This window comes from Nicotiana attenuata, chromosome 8 (assembly GCF_001879085.1).
Source record: "Nicotiana attenuata strain UT chromosome 8, NIATTr2, whole genome shotgun sequence".
Lineage (NCBI taxonomy): Eukaryota > Viridiplantae > Streptophyta > Magnoliopsida > Solanales > Solanaceae > Nicotiana > Nicotiana attenuata.
In genome coordinates, this window is record NC_031996.1 from 43,741,293 (window position 1) to 43,763,300 (window position 22,008).

The 22,008-nt window shown below is 38.7% G+C and overlaps 2 protein-coding genes across 2 annotated transcripts; one reads left to right on the forward strand and one right to left on the reverse strand.

The window, feature by feature from the left end:
* LOC109231874 (auxin-induced in root cultures protein 12-like) lies at positions 15,897-17,473 on the reverse strand. The gene is made up of 2 exons (XM_019397493.1): positions 16,962-17,473; positions 15,897-16,351 (listed from the first exon to the last, which is right to left on the reverse strand). The coding sequence occupies exons 1-2, from the start codon at positions 17,415-17,417 to the stop codon at positions 16,070-16,072; spliced, it is 738 nt and encodes a 245-aa protein (XP_019253038.1). The 5' UTR covers positions 17,418-17,473; the 3' UTR covers positions 15,897-16,069.
* On the forward strand, positions 20,995-21,636 carry LOC109231714. Its single transcript, XM_019397354.1, has one exon. The coding sequence runs from the start codon at positions 20,995-20,997 to the stop codon at positions 21,634-21,636; it is 642 nt and encodes a 213-aa protein (XP_019252899.1).

Sequence of the window (22,008 nt, forward strand, 5' to 3'; positions counted from 1 at the left end):
TTTGATCCAGCATCTACGTACTCCTATGTGTCTTCTTATTTCGCTTCATATTTGGTTGTGCCTCGTGATTCTTTGAGTGCTCCCGTGTATGTATCCACACCTGTGGGGTATTCCATTGTTGTAGATCGTGTCTATTGTTCGTGTGTGGTTAATATTGGGGGTCTTGAGACCAGCGCGGATCTCCTACTTCTTGATATGGTTGATTTCGATGTTATTTTGGGGATGGATTGGCTGTCACCTTATCATGCTATATTGGACTGTCACGCCAAGACCGTGACCTTAGCATTGCCGGGATTACCTCAATTAGAGTGGAGAGGGACTCCTGGTCATTCTACCAGCAGGGTTATCTCTTATATGAAGGCTCGGCGTATGGTCGAGAGGGGATGTTTGACTTATTTGGCTTATGGTCGTGATTCTAGTGCGGAGGTTCCTTCCATGGATTCTATGCCAGTTGTTCGGGAGATTCCAGAGGTATTTCCTGCAGACCTGCCGGGGATGCCACCCGACGGGGATATTGACTTTTGCATTGATTTGGCTCCGGGCACTCGACCCATTTCTATTCCGCCGTACCGTATGGCCCCGCCAGAGTTGAAAGAATTGAAGGAGCAATTGCAAGATTTGCTCGGTAAGAGCTTTATTAGATGCAGTGTCTCGCCCGGGGGTGCGCCGGTGTTGTTTGTAAAGATAAAAGATGGGTCAATGAGGATGTGCATAGACTATCGGCAGTTGAAGAAAGTCACCATCAAGAACAATTATCCATTTCCGAGGATTGATGACTTATTTGATCAGCTTCAGGGTGCCAAAGTGTTTTCAATGATCAATTTGAGGTCTGGTTATCATCAGTTGAGGATTAGAGCATCCGATGTCCCAAAGACATCTTTTCGGACTCGGTATAGGCATTATGAGTTTCTAGTGATGTCATTTGGGTTGACAAATGCCTCAGCAGCATTTATGGATTTGATGAACCGGATGTTCAATCCCTACCTAGATTCCTTCGTGATTCTCTTTATTGATGATATCTTGATCTACTCCCGCAGCCGAGGAACATGAGCAGCATCTTCGGATCGTTCTTTAGACTCTAAGAGACAACTAGTTATATGCTAAGTTTTCGAAGTGTGAGTTTTGGTTGAGTTTAGTTGCTTTCTTGGGTCACGTTGTATCAGCAGAGGGTATTCGGATGGATCCTAAGAAGATTGAGGCAGTCAAGGACTGGCCTAGACCCACATCAGCTACAGAGTTCTGGAGTTTCTTTGGTTTAGCGGGTTATTACCGTCGATTCGTGGAGGGGTCTTCATCTATAGCAGCCCCGATGATCAGGTTGACCCAGAAGGGTGCCCCGTTCAGGTGGTCGGACGAGTGTGAGGCGAGCTTTTAGAAGCTCAAGACAGCTTTGACTACGACGCCGGTGTTGGTGTCGCCCACATGTTCAGGGCCATATACAGTATATTATGACGGATCTTGTATTGGACTTGGTGCGGTATTGATGCAGGGTGGCAAGGTTATTGCATATGCTTCATGGCACTTAAAGATTCACGAGAAGAATTATTCAGTTCATGACTTGGAGCTAGCAACCATTGTTCACGAACTGAAGATTTAGAGGCATTATCTATATGGTGTGTCATGTGAGGTGTTCACGGATCATAAGAGTTTGCAGTATTTGTTCAAACAGAAGGAGCTCAATTTGAGGCAGAGAAGGTGATTGGAGCTATTGAAAGACTATGATATCACCATCTTGTATCATCCTGGGTAGGCCAATGTAGTGGTCGATGCCTTGAGCAGAAAGTCAGCTAGTAAGGGCAGCCTTGTGTATATTTCAGTCGGGGAGAGACCGCATGCTTTGGATGTTCAGGCGTCGGCCAATCAGTTCGTGAGGCTAGATGTTTCTGAGCCCAGCCGTGTTCTAGCTTGTACAGTCGCTCGGTCTTTATTATTTGAGCGTATCAAAGTCCGGCAATATGATGACCCTCATTTTCTTGTCCTTAGAGACACAGTGCTGCACGGAGGTGCCAAGCAGGTTACAGTTGGAGAGGATGGAGTTTTGAGGATGCAGGGTCGTGTTTGTGTACCTAACATGGATGGGCTTCGTGAGTTGATCCTAGAGGAGGCTCACAGTTTTCGGTATTCTATTCATCCGGGCGTCGCTAAGATGTATCAGGACTTGCAGCAGCATTAGTGGTGGAGGAGGATGAAGAAGGACATTGTTGCATATATAGCTCGGTGTTTGAATTGTCAGCAAGTAAAGTACGAGCATCAGATACCTGGTGGTTTACTTCAGAAGATTGAGATTCCTGAGTGGAAGTGGGAGCGTATCACTATGGATTTCGTTGTTGGACTCCCACGGACTCAGAGGAAGTTCGATGCAGTATGGGTTATTGTGGATAGGCTGACTAAGTCAGCACATTTCATTCCTGTGGCAGTTTCCTATTCTTCGGAGCGGTTGGCAGAGATCTATATCCGTGAGATCGTTCGTCTTCATGGTGTGCCCATGTTTATCATTTCTGACCGAGGTATGCAGTTTACCTCGCATTTCTAGAGGGCAGTATAATGTGAGTTAGGTACGCGGGTCGAGTTGCGCACAACATTTCATCCTCAGACGTACAAACAATCTGAGCGTACTATTCAGATTTTGGAGGATATGCTCCGCGCTAGTGTTATTGACTTTGGAGGTTCTTGGGATCAGTTTTTGCCGCTAGCGGAGTTTGCCTACAACAACAGCTATCAGTCGAGCATCCAGATGGCTCCCTATGAGGCATTATATGGTAGACGGTATCGATCGCCAGTTGGGTGGTTTGAGCCGTGGGAGGCTTGGTTATTGGGTACAGATTTAGTACAGGATGCCTTGGATAAGGTTAAGATCATTCAGGATAGACTTCGTACAGCTCAGTCTAGGCAAAAGAGTTATGCCGACCGTAAGGTTCGTGACGTAGCATTTATGGTCGGAGAGAGAGTGTTGCTTCGAGTGTTGCCCATGAAGGGCGTGATGAGATTTGGGAAGAAGGGCAAGTTAAGCCCTAGGTTCATTGGGCCTTTTGAGATCCTTGATTGAGTGGGAGAGGTGGCTTACAGACTTGCGTTGCCACCAGACTTAATGATTTGACCTACGAGGAGGAGCCGGTAGCTATTTTGGACCAGTAGGTTCATCAGTTGAGATCGAAGAGATACCCTTCGGTTCGTGTGTAGTGGAGAGGTCAGCCTGTTGAGGTAGCTACCTGGGAGTTGGAGTCCGATATGCGGAGCAGATATCCCCATCTTTTCCCTAGCTCAGGTTCTTTTCTATGTCCGTTCGATGACGAACAGTTGTTATAGAGGTGGAGAATGTGATGACCCAAAAGGTTATCTTCTATTTTAGAACTCGAATCCGTGTTTCGAGGCCTTAAAAACCTCATTTTAGCTCTCCTCAATTTGCGTGCACAATCCGGGCGCGATTCCGGAAAGCCTTTATTTGAAAAATTAATGAAATAACAATTTTTGGCTTAAAAAGTTAATTTTTTGTTGACTTTGTTCACCATTTTGGGTAAACGGACCCGGACTCGTGATTTGACGGTCCCGGTAGGTCCGTAGTAAAATATGGGACCCGGGCATATGCCCGGAATCGAATTTCGAGGTCCCAAGCCCGAGAAATGAATTTTTGATAAAAATTGTTAAACTGAAATTTCAACGGTTTTGAGAATGGTTAATGTGTGATCTCATTGGTATCGGGCCCGTATTTTGGTTCCGGAGCCCGGTACAAGTTTGATATAATATTTAATTCATGTCTGTGAAATTTGGTGAAAAACGAAGTTGATTTGACGTGATTCGGACCTTTGGTTGAAAAGTTATAAGCTTTGAAACTTTCTTGAAAATTTCATGCAATTTGGTACTAAATTCGTAGCTCTAGGTGTTATTTTGGTGATTTAATCGCGAGCAAGTTCGTATGATATTTTAAGACTTGTGTGCATGTTTGGTTTGGAGCCCCGAGGGCTCGGGTGAGTTTCAGATAGGCTACAGAGTGATTTGGGCTTAGGGAATTTTGTCGGTATAGCTGAACCTGTTGCATGCCTCTGATCTCGCATTTGCGAGATCAGACATCGCAATTGCGAATATCACAGGTTCCGCATTTGCGAGGCCTTCGTCGCATTTGCGAAGGAAGGCTAGGCCAGCAGTTATCGCAATTGCGAGGATTTCTTCGCATTTGCGAAGTGAACTGGGAAGGGCAGGGATCGCAAATACGATCATCTCATCGCATTTGCGGAGGATCATGTTCGCATTTACGAACTTTCCTTCGCAATTGCAAAGGCAGCAAGAATGTGGAGGACTTCGCAATTGCGAAGCTCGGGTCGCAAATGTGACATCTGCAGCTGATAACCTTGGACTTGGACGAGATTTCTCATTCATTCTTCTATTTTTCAAAACCTAAACATCAATAGGTGATTATCCAAGGGCTAGTTCTTCCCCAAATCATAGGTAAATAATTCTAAATCATTTCTTTCAATCTATTTCATCTTTTTACAAGATTTCATCATAGCATCTAGTGTTTTTCATGGTAGAATTGGGGATTTTTGGATAGAACTAAGCAATTTCGAAATTTAGGGATTTGGACCTCAAATTGAGGTCGGAGTCCAAAACCAATTGTATATCCGGGCTTGGGGGTGAATGGGTAATCGGGTTTTGGTCCGAATTTCGAGTTTTGACCAAGCGGGTCCGGGGTCGGTTATTGACTATTTGGGGAAAATGTTGGGAAACTTATAATTTTGCATTGGAATTGATTTCTCTAGCGGTAATTGATGTTATTAAGTTAATTATGACTAGATACTAGCGGAATGGAGGTGGAATCGAGAGGTAAAGTGGTAATTGAGCTTTAAATTGTCCGTTAGAATGAGGTAAGTGTTTGGTCTTTGACTCGAGGGATTAGGGATCCCCGACTTAATTTCTATGTGAAATTCCATATGTGTGGCGTATAGGTGTGGTGACGAGTGCCTATGCGCCGCCAAATTACCTGTTTAACATGTTCCTTTCCCCGTTCCTAATATATTGTTTTCCTGTCTTAACTGTTACATGCTTATTGATGCTTCCATATCTAATTGCTTCTTGATAGATGTTGCTTTCTTTATTGAAGATATAAATTGTTCTGTAGTTCATTGTGTTACATTACTGGTTTAAGTTGGTTTATTGGTGTTTCATGATACATGTTGGTTAGTCTCGGTGTGTAGTAATAATCGATGAGATTTTATAATTGTATAGATTCCCGTTGGGTTTAGCTTGAGGCATACATATTGTGGAGGGTTTGAGCTATATTGTGAGATGCTTGTTCTTATTGTATGGTTGGTACTGATATGGTGGGATCGGGTTGCACGCCGCAACAGGAGGAATAAGAGTGAAATATGATTGTCTGGTGGGATCGGGTTGCACGCCGCAACAAGGAGTAATAAGGGTAGACATGTGGTATCGGGTTGCACGCTGCAACAGAAGGCATAAGGGTGATATATTGAGGAGTAATAAGGGTGGACAAGTGGGATCTGGTTGCACGCCACAACAAGGAGTAATAAGGGTGAATGCTCATATTGTTACAGATTATATGGTAGGATCGGGATGCGCGCCGCATCATTTATTGTTTATGTACTCTTCTTCTGCTGTGATTTTTTCCTGTAGTATTGTTATTCTCTTAAGGATTGGTTATAGCCGAGTACTGGCAAGATGTTTGGGTTCCGTATTTACTTTGTTGCAAGGTATTGTCCCAATTCGTTTGGCATTTCCTTTTTGCTTTGTTATATACTGTTGCAGGTTATATTGTATATGCCCCGCCATAGCCTCGTCACTACCTCGTCGAGGTTAGGCTCGGAATTTACAGGTACACGGGGTCGGTTGTACTGATACTGCACTCGACACTTTCTGTGCAGATTTTGGAGTTGGTTGTGGCTGATCGAGAGGTCGGTTGTAGGCATTCATCCAGGAGACCCAAGATAGTCCTGCAGGCGTCCGCAGGCCCTGGCGTTCCCTCCTATGTTCTTCTTTTTCTGTTTTACTTTCCTTCGAGACAAATGTACTTTTCTTTCAGACCATTACTTGTAGATATTCATAGAATATTCGTGGGTCGTGACACCAGTTTCTGGATGTTAACTGTTTTGATTTTGTTAATGGTAAAAGGATAATCAGTTAATTATGTACTTCCGCTATTATTTTCCTTTGATTTAGTTTTGTTAAATTTTAAATTGTGAAAAGTAAAGGAAAAAGGTGAATAAAACTCTAGTGTTGGCTTGCCTAGCGAGTGCGATGTTAGGCGCCATAACGGTCCCAACGGTAGGAAATTCGGATCGTGACAAGTTGGTATCATCACACTAGGTTGCCTAGGTTTCACAATTCACGAACAAGTTTAGTAGAGTCTGAGGGATCGGTATGGAGACGTCTGTGCTTATCCCCCATATGCTACATAGTTAGGAACAATTTCACTTCTATTCATCTCTGTCGTGCGAATTGATCTCTCAATGCTAATTGAACTCTCTACTCTTTTCTTTCGCAGATGGCGAGAATACATACGGCTTCATCATCTGATCAGCAGCCCGAGCCCCCTGTGGCAGCTCCTACGAGGGGCAGAGGACGAGGCTGAGGCCGTGCTAGAGGCCAAGGCAGGGGCGGGGCTCGGCCCAGAGCTCGAGCGGCAGCACCAGCGGCGGAGCCTCAGGTAGAGTTTGATGAGGAGGCTCCGGCCCAGACCGTTCCGGCGGGGCCAGCTCGGGTCCCAGAGGGGTTCATCGCTACCCCGGTACTTTAAGATACCTTGGTCCGTCTTGTGGGCCTTATGGAGAGTGTTACTCAGGCCGGAATATGAATTTGGGAAAAGGCATAACACTCCCCTCAAACTATCACCATATTTTCAACTACACATTTATTTTTCAAGAGGGTCCTAATACCCCCCTTAAACTATTTTTAGACGGAATATATACCCCCTTAAAAAGCTACACCTAAATTTGTATTAGGTGATGATTTGCATGCATTGTGCCACGTGATATTATAGTTTTTATTCTTTTCCTTTCTTTTTTTTTTTTGCTTTTCCTTGTTGTCCTTTTTCCTTTCTTTCCTTTTCTTTTTTCTTTTTCCTTTCTTTAATTGAATTTCTTTCAAATAATGGAGTTTTCTTTTTTATAATGTTGGATTTAGGGTTAGTGAAATTCTTCGATAGCTGACAAAAGGTAAGATTTTTGTGATATGGAAAGAGCTGAAAATTTGTAAAATTTTAGTGAATAGGGAATATCTAATGACAAAAATGAGTCGGAGAGGTGGTGGAAGAATGGGTGATCTTTTGGTGGTGACGGTGGGTGAAATTCCTTATTGAAATATGATTTGTTTTGGCAGAAAAATAAACATGAGGATGAAAAACTAGAGCTTATGACTGAAAGATGGTATTGTGCCTTTGCGGAGTAGAGTAGGCGGCAATTGATGATTTACAGCAATTAGATGTAGACGAGGCTTTGCCCACCATTCTTGCCTCAAGTTTAGCAATCATTGTGGGCAGAGACCGGTCTTATTGGTTTGAAAAATTGGATGCAAAATCAATGACCATATCATCGGACATTTTTCAAAATGCTACCTTAAAGAACAATTATTAGATCATTCACAAGTGTCTTTCAAGACCCAAAACATAAAAGAGATGAACTTGTTTATCTTTTTTATAATTCAAAGGGAATTTAGGAGATCCCTTTAGTCAAAAAGAGTTATAAAACCAAGAAATGACAGTGTCCCTCAAATGAATTCAACCCTTTTAACAACAAGAAAGCAAGTAAATGGGTATTGTGGAGATTTAGGGTTAAATTCATATTTTGTGGAAATGGAAAAAATTAAAGGGCGGGAAGGAACAAGGAGTTGCAGAGGAGGTGGGGGGGGGGGGGATTTTCAAAATCAGAAGCGTGGGTCTTTTTTGGAAGGTCAATTTTGTTTTCTATGTGCTGTTAGATTTGTTATGTTAGGGTGAGTTTTGTACGTTTGTATGTGCTATATCTAAAAAGCTACTTTACTAGAATTGGGGCTTACATGGGAGAAGGGGAAGATTTTGAGGGAAGACAAAGAGTTTACAAGCGGGAGAGAGGAGAGAGGAAGGGAAAGGAATATAAAGTTGAAAAGAATTTGGGAAAAGACATAACACTCCCCTCAAACTATCACCATATTTTCAACTACACTTTTTTTTTTCAAGAGGGTCCTAATACCCCCTTAAATTATTTTAAGACGGAATATATACCCCCTTAAAAAGCTACACCTAAATTTATATTAGGTGGTGATTTGCATGCACTGTGCCACGTAATATTATAGTTTTTATTCTTTTCCTTTTTTTCCTTTTCCTTGTTGTCCTTTTTCCTTTTCATAAAAGTCCAAGCTGCACCAACCATATACTATTGCGTTCGTTCAAGATGTCAAATTACTTCTACTCATACTCATTATGCAAAAGCTAATAGATCTCTCATTTTCTACAATTATTCTTTACTACTTTAGTGTTGCACAGGTATCCATGTTTGCAGAGGTACATGTCTACATGAAACGCGGACCAATAAACTAGTAGAGAAAGTAATTAAGTTGACATATATGTAGAAAATTTTAAGAAAAAAATTCATAAGTACCCGCTCAACTTATGACCGGAATTACAACTACACACCTTTTCTTTACGGGAATCCTATTGCCCCCCTAAACTATTCTAAAATAAAATAAATATCTCCTTAAAATATCATAACCAGATGTTTATTGGGAGGTGAAACACACTCGCTTGCCAATATATATTATGTCACTCTTTTATTTTCTCTCTCATTATGTTCCTTATTTTGATCCATTATTCTATTCTTTCATGACTAGTAGCAACATGACAACAATGAAGTCCAAAATTTTAATTCTTCGATATTCACGTAATGATAATTTCTTTAGTCGTCGTTGTCGCCGAATTTTTAAGAAAAGAATTGTATATTTTCGAAAGAAAGGAAAAAATATTTTTTTAAGTTATTGTCATAATTAATTAAGTTTAATATCAAATAAAAAGATGACACGTGTACATATAATCAAATTTAATTTTTTTTCTTGCTAATGCAAAGATAAGAATGAACCCATAAAAATTTGAGGAAAAAATACCAATCTAAAATTAAAAAATAAATTTTCAAAGGAGTGATGTTGTAAATGGAGCTCAATGCCTTTTAATGGTGGTTGTCATCTTGGGAAGAAGAAAAAAATGTAAAAGACAAAAGATTAAGAAAAAGAATAGAAAAGGAAAAAGAACAGTAAGTAAATTTGTGGGCTTCTCGCTCTCTCAAAGAGAGCGAAACACACACACTTTGCCACATCAACATTTAGGGTGACAATAATTTCACTTTATAATAGTTCAGGGAGTAATAGGATCCTCGAAAAGGAAATGTGTGTAATTGAAATTTCGGTCATAGGTTGAGGGATACTTATGCTTTTTCCCCTAATTCTAAGCTTTTCAATGCACCAACATTACAAAACAAGGATGTCATTTAAAGATTTTGCTGCATTTTGCAAACCCCATTTTGTAAGAATTTAAGTTATATATAATGACAATGTAATAAATTTTAGTACTATCAGACTAATTAACATGTTATAGCATGCTACTTACCATCTATTCTAGGATACTAATAAGTGCTTATTGAATAAGATTACCTACAATTACCTTTTAAGTGATATCACACATTTTTTACACTGTCAATACCCAAAACTTAAACAACAATAAGAATTGCATTTTTCCATATCTACGCTAATTAAAAGAAAGAAAAAGCTAAATTTCACAAACACTTACATAATCACCATCAGAATCACAAGAGACAGCAGGCTCCGTAACATTGTCACCAGGCCCAGGCCCAAGCCCAAACTTGTCTGGGACAGACCAGGGAATAGCCTGGGATGTAGATGTAGATGAGGATTTGCCCACCATTCTTACATCAAGTTTAACAATCTTTGTGGACGGAGACTGGTCTGATTGGTTTGAAGAATTGGATACAAAATGAATGATCATATCATCTGACACTTTTCAAAATGATACCTTAAAGAACATAATATCAGATCATTCACAAGTGCCTTTCAAGGCCCAAAACATAAAAGAGATGAACTTGAGTTTCTTTTTTATAATTCAAAGAGAATTTAGGAAATCCCTTTTAGTCAAAAAGAGTTGTAAAACCAAGAAACGATAATGTCCCTCAAATGAATTCAACCCTTTTGACAACAGGAAAGCAAGTAAATGGGTACTGTGGAGATTTAGGGTTAAATTCTTGTTTTGTAGAAATAAAAAAATTTAAAGGGCGAAAAGGAATAAGGAGTTGTAGAGGAGGTGAGGGGGAGATTTTACAATCGGAAGAGTTGAAAGTCAATTTTGTTTCCTATGTGCTGTTAGATTTGTTATGTTAGGGTGAGTTTTGCGCGTTTGTATGTGTTATACCTAAAAAGCTACTTTACTAGAATTGGGGCTAACGGGGGAGAGGGGGAAGATTTTGAGGGAAGACAAAGAGTTTACAAGCAGGATAGGGAAGAGAGGAAGGGAAAGGAATATAAAGTTGAAAAGAAATCGGGAAAAGGTATGACACTCCCCTCAAACTATCACCATATTTTCAACTGCATATTTATTTTTCAAGAGAGTCCTAATACCCCCTTAAATTATTTTAAGACGGAATATATACCCCTTAAAAAGCTACACCTAAATTTGTATTAGGTGGTGATTTGCATGCACTGTGCCACGTAATATTATAGTTTTTATTCTTTTCCTTTTTTTGCTTTTCCTTGTTGTCCTTTTTCCTTCCATTCCTTTTCTCTCTCTTTTTTTTTTCTTTCTCTAATTGAATTTCTTTCAAACAATGGATGTTTCTATTTTATAGTGTTGGATTTGGGGTTAGTGAAATTCTTTGATAGCTGACAAAATGGTAAGATTTTCGTGATGAAAGAGCTAAAAATTTATAAGATTTTTGTGAATAGGGAATATCTAATGACAAAAAGGAGTCGGAGAGGTCGTGACAGAATGGGTGGTCTTTTGGTGGTGACGGTGGGTGAAATTTCTTATTAAAATCTGATTATGTTTTGGCAGAAAAAATAAACACGAGGATGAAAAACAAGAGTTTATGACTGAAAGTTGGTATTGTGCCTTTGCGGAGTGAAGTTGGCGGCAGTTGATGATTTACGACAACGATGTAGATGTAGATGAGGCTTTGCGCACCATTCTTGCCTCAAGTTTAGCAATCATTGTGGGTAGAGAATTGGTGTGATTGGTGCGAAGAATTGGATGCAAAATGAATGACCATACCATCTGATATTTTTCAAAATGCTACCTTAAAGTACAAAATATCATATCATTTAGTCTTTCAAGACCAAAAACATAAAAGAGATGAACTTGGTATCTTTTTTATAATTCAAAGCGAATTTAGGAGATCCCTTTTAGTCAAAAAGAGTTGTAAAACCAAGAAACGACAATGTCCCTCAAATGAATTCAACTCTTTTGACAACAAGAAAGCAAGTAAAAGGGTACTGTGGAGATTTAGGGTTAAATTCGTATTTTGTGGAAATGGAAAAAATTAAAGGGAGAGAAGGAATAAGGAGTTGTAGATGAGGTGAGGGGGAGTTTTTTGAAATCAGAAGAGAGGGTCTTTTTGGGAAGGTCAATTTTGTTTCCTATGTGTTGTTAGATTTGTTATGTTAGGGTGAGTTCTGTGCGTTTGTATGTTTTATATATAATAAGATACTTACTAGAATTGGGGCTTACGGGGAATAGGGGGAAGAGCTTGAGGGAAGACAAAGAGTTTACAAGCGAGAGAGGGGAGAGAGGAAGGGAAAGGAACATAAAGTTTAAAAGAATTTGGGAAAGGCATAACACTGTCACGACCCGTATTTCTCTCCCTCGGGAGTCGTGATGGCGCCTACTATGGGAGCTAGGCAAGCCAAAACTTAACTACTTACTTCGTTAACAAATTACTTCCTTTTAACAAATATAAGCGATAACATGAAATCAGCGAAACTTTAAATAATTAAGCGAAAGGTAACAATAAAATATCTGGAATCAACGTCTATTACAACTTCTAAAACCTCAAATACCCAAAATATGGTGTCACAGTATCACAGACTGTCTAAGAGTCACTAGATACAAGGTTTGAAGAAAATAAGATAAACTGTTTTTGAACAAGGAACATGAAACAGGGAATAGAGATAGAGGGAGACGCCAGGGCCTGCGGACGCCTGCAGGTCTACCTTAGGTCCGCGGGTGGACTGAAGGAAGCCCTCCAACTACTGTCCGAAAGCTGCTCCTGGATCTGCACACAGTGCGGAGTGTAGTATCAGCACAACCGATCCCATGTGCTGGTAAATGCCTAGCCTAACCTCGGCGAAGTAGTGACGAGGCTAGGACCAGACTATCAAATAAACCTGTGCAGTTTAAATATATACAGTGGAAAAAAAAAATACAAAAATAACCAGTCAATGTGGGAAGGGAGAAACATGCTGTGGCGGAGATAACAGTTCTGAATAGAAAGGTGTCAAGTAAAGAAAGGAACAACACAACTCGAATATCAACAAGGAACAGAAATCAACAGTTTGCACGGCATCACCCTTCGTGCTTTTACTCTCGTCCTCACCAAAACAATGATTTATTAAAGATGTGCACGGCATCACCCTTCGTGCTTTTACTCTCTCTCCTCACCAAGTAATCAATAAAATCAGTACGGAATGGTACATCGTGTGGCACGGCATCACCCTTCGTGCTTTACACTATTTCCTCACAATATCAACAATGCACGACATCATCCTTCGTGCTTTAACACTCTTCCTCACCCAAACAACAATCACAAACAAGGGCAAGGGAATAAATAAGAACATATAGAAATCCCGGCAAGGGAACAACAATTAAATCCCGGCAAGGGGACAACAAATAAATAATTAAATCCCGGCAAGGGAACATTTCAATAACTCTTTCTCTATCTTTCGCTTATACTTCATAACTCGCTTTACCACTTGAGTCAATGCTCCAAAGGGTTCAATCATCTCATATACTTTTACAATTTATAATATAACTCGAGCCAATGCTCCAAGATGTTCAAAGGTCTCAATTCATTCCACAAACTTTTCACAACAACTAGAAATCATCACCAAGCATGAAGAATACAACGAAATCAAGATATTCACAATATAAGACTCACGGTCATGCTAGACACCAGCGTATAGATACTCGTCACCATGCCTATACGTCGTACACAACTAATACCACATAGCAAATATGACTCAACTCCTAATCCCTCAAGCTAAGGTTAGGCCAAACACTTACCTCAACTTCCACGGCCAACTCAAGCCTCAAATACCGCCGTTCCTTTCAAATTCGGCTCCAACCCAATCGAATCTATACATAATTAACTTAATAATATCAATAAATGCTAAACAATCCAATTCCAATGCTCAATTATAGCTATTTAATCATTCTTCCCAAAAACCCAAAAATTGACCTCGGGCCCGCTTGGTCAAAATACGAGGTTCGGACCAAAACCCGTTCCACGAGCCCGAATATATTATTTGTTTTGAAATCCGACCCCAAAACGAGGTCAAATTCCCAAATAATTAAAAAGCCTGAACTCTACCCAATTCCCCAATTTTTTACCATTAAAACCCTAAGATTATTGATAAAAGTTGATGAAAACATTAGATAATTGAAAAAATCAGTTAATAAGTGCTTACTTGTGATTTGAGAAGAAAATCTCTTGAGAAAATCGCCCTAGTCTTCTAATTTTTGAGAAAGTTTGAAAGAAAATCGCTGAAGTTATGTTTTTAAAAAGACTCACTGCCCGACTTCCGCATCTGCGGTCCAGGGGTCGCATCTGAGCCACCGCACGTGCGGAAAATAGGGCGCATCTGCGGAAATGGCTAGGCCCCGCTGGGGCCGCACCTGCGAGAAAAGGTCTGCTTCTGCGGAACCGCATCTGCGAAAAAATATCCGCATCTGCGAAGGAGGACCGCATCTACGATCCACTGAGCGCACCTGCGAGTCCGCATCTGCGGCCAAAGGACCGTAGGTGCGGTTACACCAGAACTGGTGCAATAGCAGTGGTTTCTGCAATTTTTCCTAAGTCTAAAACTTCCCGAATCACCTCCGAAACACTCACGAGCCTTCGGGGCTCCTAACCAAACACACGTACTAACTCAACAACCTCATACGAACTTTTCTCAAACTTCATCAAGTATCAAATTTAGCAATTTAGGTCCGAATCACGTCAAACGACGTCCGTTTTTCACCAAATTTTATAGAAACATCTTAAATCATATATAAGACCTGTACCAGATGCTGGAACCAAAATACGGGCCCGATACCAACACGTTCTAATCAAATTTCATATCAAATTTCCTTAAACAATTTCAGAAAACAATTTCCTTTAAAAATTCATTTCTCGGGCTCGGGACCTCGGAATTCGATTTCGGGCATACGCTCAAGTCCCATATTTTCCTACGGATCCTCCGGGACCGTCAGATCACGGGTCCGGGTCTGTTTACCAAAAATATTGACCGAAGTCAAATTAATTCATTTTATAGTCAAAATTTATCATTTTCACAGATTTTCATATTTAAGCTTTCCGGTTAATGAGGTTTTCAAGGTGACTCTAAATGAGGTTCTCAAGGCTTCGAAGTCATAGAATTTAATTTAAAACAAGTGATGACCTTTTGGGTCGTCACAAACACTCCCCTCAAACTATCATCAAATTTTCAACTACATATTTATTTTTCAAGAGGGTACTAATACCCCCTTAAACTATTTTAAGACGGAATATATACCCCTTAAAAAGCTACACCTAAATTTGTATTAAGTGGTGATTTGCATCAATGTGCCATGTAATTTTATAGTATTTATTCTTATCCTTTTTTTTTTATTTTCCCTTGTTGTCCTTTTTCCTTTCCTTCCCTTTTTTTTCCTTTATTTAATTGAATTTCTTTCAAATATAATTTTATATATTTAGTTTTTTGGTAGACATACAGGATCTGAGCCGAAATCATGGGTAGTGTATATGCAGTCCTTATCTTTACCTTGTGAAGATAGAGGACTGCTTCCGAAGATGCTCACCTCAAGGAAAAAAAAAAGAGGTACAAATTAACAAGCAATAACAACAATAAGATATGGCATGATGTGACGAGATTTCTTGAAATAATTATTTTCATTTAAAGGATGTTTTCACATTATGTTTATAATATTATTAGTCACTAAAGATAGGAATATTGACCAATTGAAGCAGACACAACACTCAAAGAGGACAGACACGAATTTTGGCATTTGATTATGGGCACAAGAAGATTTAACATAATCATGCAAAATCTTCTACAAACGGTATGGCGTGATACTAGCTATAAGAATCTTTTTCTATAATTATCTGCATTTAAAGGATAATTTTACTATAACTGGTAAAATTTCCACTAAATAATTAAGTGTGAACATAGCGTAAATCCATAATATTCACCCTAATATTTTAAACTTGAAGTCTTGAACTACATTGTTTTCCTTTAGAAAAATATAGCAAAAGGATAAATTATTCTGCAACTTTTAAATGAATAAATGATAATTACATAAGCTGATCATTCTTTAGTATAGAAATGCATTTATTTTTTATAATAAATACTTTTATGTTTTTTTTTATATTGACACCTTGGAGGCTTGGACATCAATTAATGAATTTGAATTTTGAGTAATTACTACGCATAAGAAAATTCATAAATTAACCAACGTGACATTTGGGTACTGCGTACGTAGACTTTACCCCTATCTTACGAAGGTAGAGAGGCTATTTCCGGAAGACTCTCGATTAAAAAAAGCATTTCTTAACATTTTTGAAAAAAAAGAAGCAGTTGTGAAGAAGCCATGTTGAGACTAATGAAAACAAGAACAGTAACAACATCAAAATAACAAAGCAGTAAGACAAACGAAGCAAGGGTAACGACAGGTAGTAATTAAAATCGAACATTAGATAATACGAGAATGATATGATAGGGTAGATACGCTGTCTGAAACTCGACTACCTACTAACCTTTTACCCTAATCCTTGACCTCCAGAATCGTGTTATTGCATTGACAAAATCAGAAAATTTAGTCAATCTAAGGTTACAATAACCAAACTCCAAGAAACAACAAGAAAACATAGAAACTAAAATCATCCTCCCAAATTTTTGAAGATCCACCAGTTTCTTTTCCATTCTGTCCACCAGTATTATTAGCAGCGGCAGGAGCAGGAGCAGGAGTAGGGGCAGTGGCATTCTTTTTTCTATCACCAGAAGAAATAGCCAAATCCAAAATGCCTTTAGAATTCAAATTATCTGCATCAAACTTATGTACCACAGGTATGCCATCTTTCACCCCTGGCCCAACTTGCCACACTTGGTTCAACTGTTACGATCAAAACAATCCGGTGTCATATAAAAATACCAAATCTTAAACGGGAGTAAATCTGTCTATAACAAGAACATATACCAAAGTGTCACACACAACAAAATTAAAGTTGGTTTCGAATAGTTGATCTACATCAATGGTCGAGATGAATAATCCATTGTATAAAAAAGTATATATATATTTTTTGAAGTAATAACCTCACTTCCAAAATAGTTCACTAAAGTGTCATGCTAACATTTGTTTCTCAACAATTTTCTCCCAAAACAAAACTCTCAAAAAGAGTTAAAACATTGTTGATGCTATCGAGTGAAACGAAAAAGTCTTAATCCAAAATATTTTGGCAAAATACAAAATTGGTCTGTCAACCGAAACTAATTGCATTCGAAGCCAAAAAGTATATAAAATATGTATATTATTTGCATATAATATACACATATACAAAAATTATACATTTTGTTGGCTATTATTTTTTAGAACGGCTAAAAATAAATATTTCTCAAATATTTTTAGGATCAGAAACACAAAACTGAAAGATTTCTACTTTTCTACAAAAAAATAATAATAATATAAATATGGTAAAAAAATCACGATAAACACTTAACATTACCGAAGTCAAATTTGCCGGTAGTACCAAAGTGGCCAAGATTTTCAAAACCCCATTAGAGGACTCAGCTTTAGAATCCAACACAGTAAACCAAAGTTTCTTAGACTCTACAATGGTTTTGTAGGAAGTAAGATTGTAGGTTTTAACAACAATAGAGCCATTGGATTCTTTAAATGCAATAAGAGAATGAGTTCCAATCATTGATGGGGTGGTGGGGTTAATACCCCAAGCAATCCAACCATTAGAAGATGGCAAAGGAGCAATAAAAGCAATTGAAAGTCTAGAATTTTTTGAATTATAAGTCCAGTGAAGAGAGGATTTGAGAAAAGGGAGATCAGTGCAATTGGCGAAGTGGGTGTTATTAGAAAAGATTTGCGACGAGCATTTGAGTGATATTGTAGGGGAAATTAGAAGAAATGAGATAAAGAAGATGAATAGGAAATGGAGAAGAGAGGCCATTTTCTTTGTAGTAGTAAATTGAGGTGGTGGTTAGTTGTGACACTAATGTATTTTGTGTATATATAGGGAAGAGAATCGTTTAATTTATATAGTGTGATAATGTCAAGCTTTGCTATTAGTACAACTTGTAATAATAGGTTTAAGTTACTATCTTTATCAAATTATAAAATAATGTTAATTGTAAATTTGTAATTATCTTATCAATTGATTTGATTATGTAAATAGTGTTTTTTTTTAAGTGAATTTATATTATATGAAAAGGAAATCGATTGACTAATATAAATACGCGGTGTTCGAAATGAGATAATAGGAACTAAACCCACACTTATTATGTGAAAAGACTTTCACGGCTATCGATGAGCATAGTTTGGGCAAATCCGAAATTCAAATCGAAATTCAAATTTTTTGGATTTTTGGTTTGGATTTTCAGATTACGGATTAGATATTGGATTTAATTTTTATAATTTTTGGATTATGGATTGGATATTAGATTTGGTACTTCAGATTTCTGAATATCCAAAAATTCGATATTTTTACACTTTATATTCAGTCCATTATCCATATGTCAATAGTAATAAGTTCAACACTCTACCCATTAGATATTATCTCATATATTTAGTATTAATTACTAAATTATTGTCAGAATACTTTTTAATTGGACATGATTTTACTATTACTATTTCTTATCGGTCGTATTAATGTCTCTACTGTATTTTTTTATATACAATAATTTCATTACTTGAATACTTTATTAGGATGATTGCGACAAGAATGAGGAACTTTTCGAGCAATTTAACACGCATACTTTATTTGGATATTCATTTTTGTAAAAAGTAAAAACATCTCAACTTATACGCTCAAAATCGAAAATCCATAATATCCAAACCGATTAATCCGAAACCGAACTTAAAAAATTCGATCCAATCCAAACTTATTTGGATTGGATTTGAATTGTCATTACTTCAATCCGAAAACTGAAAATGCAAACCGAAATTCTCATATCCAATCCGAACTGCCCGAATGCCTGCGCCTATTCACGGTTAATTGTTAGTAATTAACTTATAAAATATCATGTGCTATTAAATTAGAAATTCATATAATATATTAAAAGAAAAAAAGTCACAGACAAATTTTAGTTTTTTTCCCTTTCAAATTGATGTTTAGCTTAAAGTGTATATATATTTGTATGTATATCGCCTCATATTTTACTTTTATTTCGTGAATTTACGATGTGAAATGTATTGATTTATATTAATTTGAGGTGTTTTTATGTGTAGGAATGATCCGAGAGCAATCGGGACACGGTTATTTCGGCCCTAGACCTATCCAAAACGTATAAAAGCAAGACTAAACTTATTTGTGAGGGAGAGACGCCACTTTTGAGATAGAATACACACGAGAAACATCCGGAAGCTAAGAGATCTCAGTTTTCTTCATCTTTTTCTAGTATTTTCAATTATTCAACACTTATAAAATTGTTTGCTATTATCATGAATGGCTAAAAACCCATTGTTCTAGAGTTGTGATTTAGCCATGAATATTGTTATTTGACATTGACTTAAACTTGATACAATTCACTAATATATGGTTTTTTTTTCAATTCCGTGATTAATTGCTTAATTGTCTGGCCAGCAGTTAGGTTCTATTTACTATCTATGCTATGCTTGGGAAAGCTATGTTTAGATTAGAGAAGAATTGAAGAGAGCATGATCTTAACTCTTGGAGGGGGGGGGGGGGGAATTTGTGGTTAGGATAGGCATATACCTAGTCACCATGCTTAATTAAATATTGTAATCTTAGTGCGTTCTTAATAGATTGATTCCACAGGAATATAGGCGTTAATCTATTTTGAATAGGCGAGTAGTACTTCAGGAGAAGGCTATGAGAGCAAATATCAATTAATTAGCAACCATGAATGAATTGTATGAGAGGGGAGAGTTAACTAGAACACAACAAGATTGGTGAATCGATCACAGCCCTGGAATATTTGTCCCTATTGAATACATAACAATCATTTTACTGCTTGATAATTTGGTCATTACTTAGAATTATAATTTAGTATAATCACATTCTTGAACTTGATTTTAGCTTGACTAAATAGCAATTTTAGTGGGTAGTTGATAAAAGTCTCTGTGGGTTCGACACTTGACTTATCATTTTATTGCTTGTACGACCACGTATACTTGCGTGTGCGTTTGGAAGCAACAAGTTTTTGGCGCCGTTGCCGGGGACTTGAATATTAACTACTTTCTAGTTTTTGCTTTAATTATTTATTTCGTCAAGTCTAACGTTACTTGATTGTTGCTTGGATCTCAGGAACTTTGATTGAATGCGTATGGTCAGAAGCCAAGACTGACTTCAAGGCTTTGACCCTGAACTTGAGAGAACATTTCACATGAGGTTGAGGGAAGCAAGGGATACGAATAATATTCAGGCACTTGTTCAATTTCCTGGGAACATGGCAGAGGAGCAACAAATGGCTGTTCAGGAGGTGACGATGCCCAGCATTGCCAATGTCACCCCTAGCATTGTGAAGCCCAGAATCACTGGGGACTTTGAGTTGAAACACAGCATGATCCAGCTACTTCATGCGAATGGGCAGTGTATGGGTCTTCCACACGAGGATCCACAACAGCATATCATGAACTTCTTGGATATTAGTGATACTTATATCACTAACGGAGTCACTCCAGACAATGTGAGGCTCACACTTTTCCATTCTCACTGTTGGGTGAAGCAAAGCGATGGCTGAAGGCAGAACCAGCTAATTCTATTACCTCATGGAATGATTTGGCAAGGAAATTTCTGGCAAGGTTCTTCCCTTCAGGCAAAACTGCAAAGATCCAAAGTGAGATAGTTGCCTTCAAACAGAAAGCGGGAGAGTCGTTATACTCAGCTTGGAAGAGGTTCAAGGGGCTAATCAGAGACTGTCCTCATCACAATCAGACAAGAGAAGTATTAGCTCACACTTTCATAGAAGGTCTACATCCTGAAACAAAGATTGTGGTAGATGCTACTGCTGGAGGTCAAGTGTTGGATAAAAGCTTTGACGAGATATATGCATTATTGAACAAATTCTCCAAAAGCAATCCGGATTGGAAAGGAGAGATGGGCAGACACACAGTGCAAAAGTCTGCAGGGGTTCTTGAGTTAGATGTCATCTCGGCATTATCAGCGCAGATTTCTACACTGACCAACCAAGTCAATCAGATGACCTTGATTATAACCAAGCAACAAGCACAACCGGTACAACAGGTTCAAGTGTTTTGTGAAATATGTGGAGAGGGTCACACGAGCGACTTATGCACCGCTAATCCAGAGTCTGTCTGCTTTATGGGTAATGCAAATAGGGGCCAAACAAAACAATATGGAACACTTACAATCCAACTGGAGGAACCATCCAAACTTCTCTTGGGGTGGAAACCAAGGTACTCTTCAACAACAATATAGACCACCTCAGGCTGAACAACAAGCGAGTCCAACAAGTCACCTTGAAGACATGTTGAAAAAAGTGATGGCTGAACAGCAAACCCTCGCTCAGAAATTTATAGCTGAGTAGCAAGCCCAAGCCGCAACAATGAGAAATTTGGAGCGCCAAATGGGACATCTTGCCAGTGCTCAAAACACTAGACCAGTTGGAGCTCTTCCCAATGACACTGAAGCTAATCCTAAGGCATCCCTTAATGCCGTGTCGTTGAGGAATGGGAGACAATTAGAAGAAGTTCAGTCGAAAAAGAGAAAACAGGTGAATTTTGATGAGATGCCAGCCACTATAGAATCAACATCAGAAAAATCTAAGGAGTCAGAGAAGCCAACTGGAGAGGCGGTGGCTGAGCAACCCCCACCATTGGCTGCAAGGCCACCACCTCCGTTCCCTCAAAGATTGCAGAAAGTAAAGGATAACGCCGCATATAAAAAGTTTCTTGATATTTTGAAGCAGGTGCAAATTAATATTCCATTGTTTGACATCTTACAAGAAGTGCCCAAATATGCAAAGTATATCAAGGACATAGTGGCAAATAAAAGGAGGCTGACCGAGTTCGAAACTGTGGCACTCACTGGGGAGTGTAGCTCAAGAATTCAAGGCAAGTTACCTCGGAAATTGAAGGATCCAGGTAGTTTCACTATCCAAATCTCGATTGGTAAACATGCAGTTGGGCGAGCTTTATGTGATCTTGGAGCGAGCATCAATTTGATGCCGCTATTTGTGTTCAGATAGTTGGGGTTGGGTGAGCCACGCCCAACAACAGTTATCATACAGTTGGCTGATCGCTCCCTTGCTCATCCTAAATAAGTGATTGAAGATGTGTTAGTTCAAGTGGGTTCTTTCATATTCCATGTTGATTTCATTATCTTGGATTACGAGCCTGATCAGGAAGTCCCATTTATGTTGGGGCGTCCATTCTTATCCACGGTCCGAGCTATTATCGATGTTTGCGAAGGAAAGATGACAATGAGAGCGGGTGATCAAGTGGAGGTATTCAATATTTATAAAGCACTCAAGTTACCAGCCCACTATGAAGAGCTATCCATGGTTTCTGTGGTGGAAAGTGATGCTACATCATTCGTGCCTTATATGAGCCCTGTAGAT